The following is a 2,849-nucleotide window of genomic DNA, read 5'->3' as shown; positions in this document are numbered from 1 at the left end:
AAAGATCTTTTTTAAAAGGAGAAAGGGGGAAAAAGTGAGATTTAAGGGGTTTTGTTGTCAGTAGATGAGAGAGGAAAGTCTTTCGCCGCTTCTGACTGCAAATTCACCCCCTCCCTCGCTGTGGAGCCTGTTTGCATCCGTCTTACTTTATGGAAGGCAAGTTTGAGGCTGACACAGTCCATTGCTTGGAGTTTCCGCGCAGACCGGCGTTCCTGGGACAGTCCTCTGTCCCTGGGGATGCCGAGGTGCTGTGGAACGGGACTCCCTTCCCCGCGGCTTGGAAACACGCTTGGGTTGGCAGCTGCCCCTTAGGGCTGGTGCTCGTCCTCACACCAGCCGTGTCCTCACAGCGCCCCTGTCCTTCTGGGCGCTGCCACAAACGCGGGGCTCCCGGGGAGCCCGGTGCCCATAAGGTGTGGGGGGAGCCAGCTTGGAGAAGCTCCCATCCTTTTTGGCTTTGCACCCTGACCTCGCGCTTTGGGAGCCGTAAGGACGCGTTGCTTGGGGCCGCGGAAAGATGCGTCCGCTCTTGCAGGGCCCCTGATGGATTTGGTTTGAGATGAAGTGCTCCGTACGCAGCAGCAACGCCCAGTGCTCCCGTGGGAATCCGCACCCCCAGTAACAGGCTCTCCCTTCCCAGGTGGATGTGACAGCCATGGCGCGGCTCTTCGGCTACGTGGACGTGACCGACTCCGGCTTCATTGCGGCTGTCCTTTCCATCGCCTTCAACCCGCTCTTCTGGAACGTGGTAAGAGCTGCCTGTGTGCTCACCACCCCGTTATTTTTAGCCTTCTGTTGCCAGCTGTGTAGGGATCTCCTTCGGGCCGCGTTGGAGGAAAAACCTTTTTTTGGGAAGTCCGTTGGGCCGGGATGAGCGGTGCTCCGTTGTTAGGTGTTAGACGTGGGTGAGCAGGGAGCTGCGCTGCAGGGAGAGCTGCTGGGGCCAGGGCTGGCTGTGACAGGTGTCGCAGAGGAGGTGAAGGCAGGAGCCAGTGTGGATGCAGAAGGAATGAGGATCTGAGCTTGGGAGGGGGGACAGAGCAAGCAAATCCGTCCTTCAGCCACCTACTGCTGCACCTCCCGCCCCAGCAGCCAGGCACTGGTCACCACTGGGACTGAGCAGAAATGGCATTAGCCCTTGGTGGGTGCATTCTATGGGATATATTCCGTGCTGCTTCCTCTTGAAATATGTTGGCATCTGGTTGTGTGGATGCTGGGAAGCGGTCAGCCAAAAGTTACCCTGAAGAAATTCCCCCTCCATCAAGCTGCAAACCCTGGCAAAGAGCTGCAGAGCTGGCAGCAAGCCTCCCTTAAGCTGGAGCGGAGGTACCTGTGCACGGATGATGCTCGCTGTCCGTGAGTGCCACAGCGCTCCGGGAGCTGAGGTTGGAAGCGTCTCCACCGCCCTTTACTGCTGTGGTTTGCTGCCTCCCTGCAAAAGCAGCGACTGGCATTGCCGGCCACATTTTGGGGTGTTGCAGAGCCAGTGTGCTGAGCAGAGCACCCAGGCCGGCTGCAGCACGAGGTGACTCCCACCCCGCAGCACCCTTGCTCGTGCAGCTGAGGTGCAGGGTGAGCCCATCATCCCGCCAGCGCTTACGGGAATGGGATGTCATCTCAGCCAAGATTCCCAAAACCGGCCGCCAGACCTCCCCGCAGGGATTCTCACCCTGAGGAAACCTCCTTAAAAAGGCCTTGTTTTTCCAGAGGGGGAGGACTCGGCTCTCTCTGGGTGCGGGGGCTCTTGAGATTGTCTCACACTGGGCTTTGGAAAAGTGAGGCTCTCCTGGCTGTGAGTCACTTTGGAAACCTCTGTTGGAGCTCTTTGTTGCAGCCTCCCTAATTTTTCATGCAACTTGTTATTAAAAAGTCTCACGGTGTCTGAAATGTGAACTAGAGTATGCCACATTATTTCGACCGTGGAGTCATCATTTAGCATAAAGAATCCGTGAACAAGAAGATTCAGGATGTGGTCTCTGGGGGAGAGAGAGACCGGCTCCAGCGAGCAACTGCATAAAAGGGAAAGAAAAAAGTACTTTATTAGCGTCTGCTGCTACGCCTGCGACTCGTGGGATGCCTGCAGCTTGGGAAATAGCATTGCTTTTTGGATCAAGAGTTTGGCTGCTGTTAAAGGACAGGGAAAGCTGATGTAACAGCAGGAAGTTTGTGGCGTTGCTGTTGTCCCCTTCCAGCGTTGCGGTTGGCGGCAGGTGGCACTGCAAGCAAGACCTGCGAAGCCTGTGCCTGGGAGCAGAAGGCATCTCTGCCTGGCCTTGCAGTGAGCAACCTGAGCTGGGGGGGTGGTGGAAAGCTCTGGGGGGGTGAGTGTGGCACTCGGCTGCAGCAGTCTCCATCCATGCGCTTGCTCTGCCCGGACCCCCCAGCATCTCCCGGCGAGTGGCTGAAAGGCTCTTCTAGGGGGGCTGTGAGAGCTGCCACCCTGAGCATGTCCCTGCTTTCGGGGACATTTTCACAAAAGTGGCCCCAAGAAAATCCCTGGATTTTCCCTGACCTGCTTCCTTTATCTCCTCCCCATCCTTTTTTCCATGTGATCAGTGTCCCTGGCCTGCACCCAGCCAGCAGCTCTTCTTTCTCCACATCCCTGCACAGGCTGCCTTTGTCTTTTGGTATTTGAGTTCCTTCCCAGCAGCTGAGATTGCTCCTGCATCTGAATTACTTCGGGCTCGCAGGAGCTGTAGAGCAAAGGCTGGATTTCTGTGCCGTGCCAAGCACTCTGCTCTCTGTGCTTAATAAATAATGTGGGACCTTGTTCAAAAAACATTCTGTGCATGAAATTCCTGATTTGGGTAGAAATTGGGTGGGGATGCATTGATTTAGTTCAGTGTCTT

The 2,849-nt window shown here is 56.1% G+C and overlaps 1 protein-coding gene across 1 annotated transcript in view; it reads left to right on the top strand.

The window, feature by feature from the left end:
• Positions 1 to 646: 646 nt before the first annotated feature.
• The window catches only part of PEMT (phosphatidylethanolamine N-methyltransferase), a 37,685-nt gene continuing 35,482 nt past the window's right edge, over positions 647 to 2,849 (top strand). The window contains exon 1 of the mRNA XM_010152326.1: positions 647 to 748. Within this exon, the coding sequence (XP_010150628.1) occupies positions 656 to 748 (93 nt within the window). The 5' untranslated portion in view covers positions 647 to 655. The remainder of the gene's footprint in view (positions 749 to 2,849) is intronic.

Source organism: Eurypyga helias, unplaced genomic scaffold, assembly GCF_000690775.1.
Source record: "Eurypyga helias isolate BGI_N326 unplaced genomic scaffold, ASM69077v1 scaffold18155, whole genome shotgun sequence".
Taxonomy (NCBI): Eukaryota; Metazoa; Chordata; class Aves; order Eurypygiformes; family Eurypygidae; genus Eurypyga; species Eurypyga helias.
This window is presented reverse-complemented; position numbering and strand designations above follow the sequence as displayed.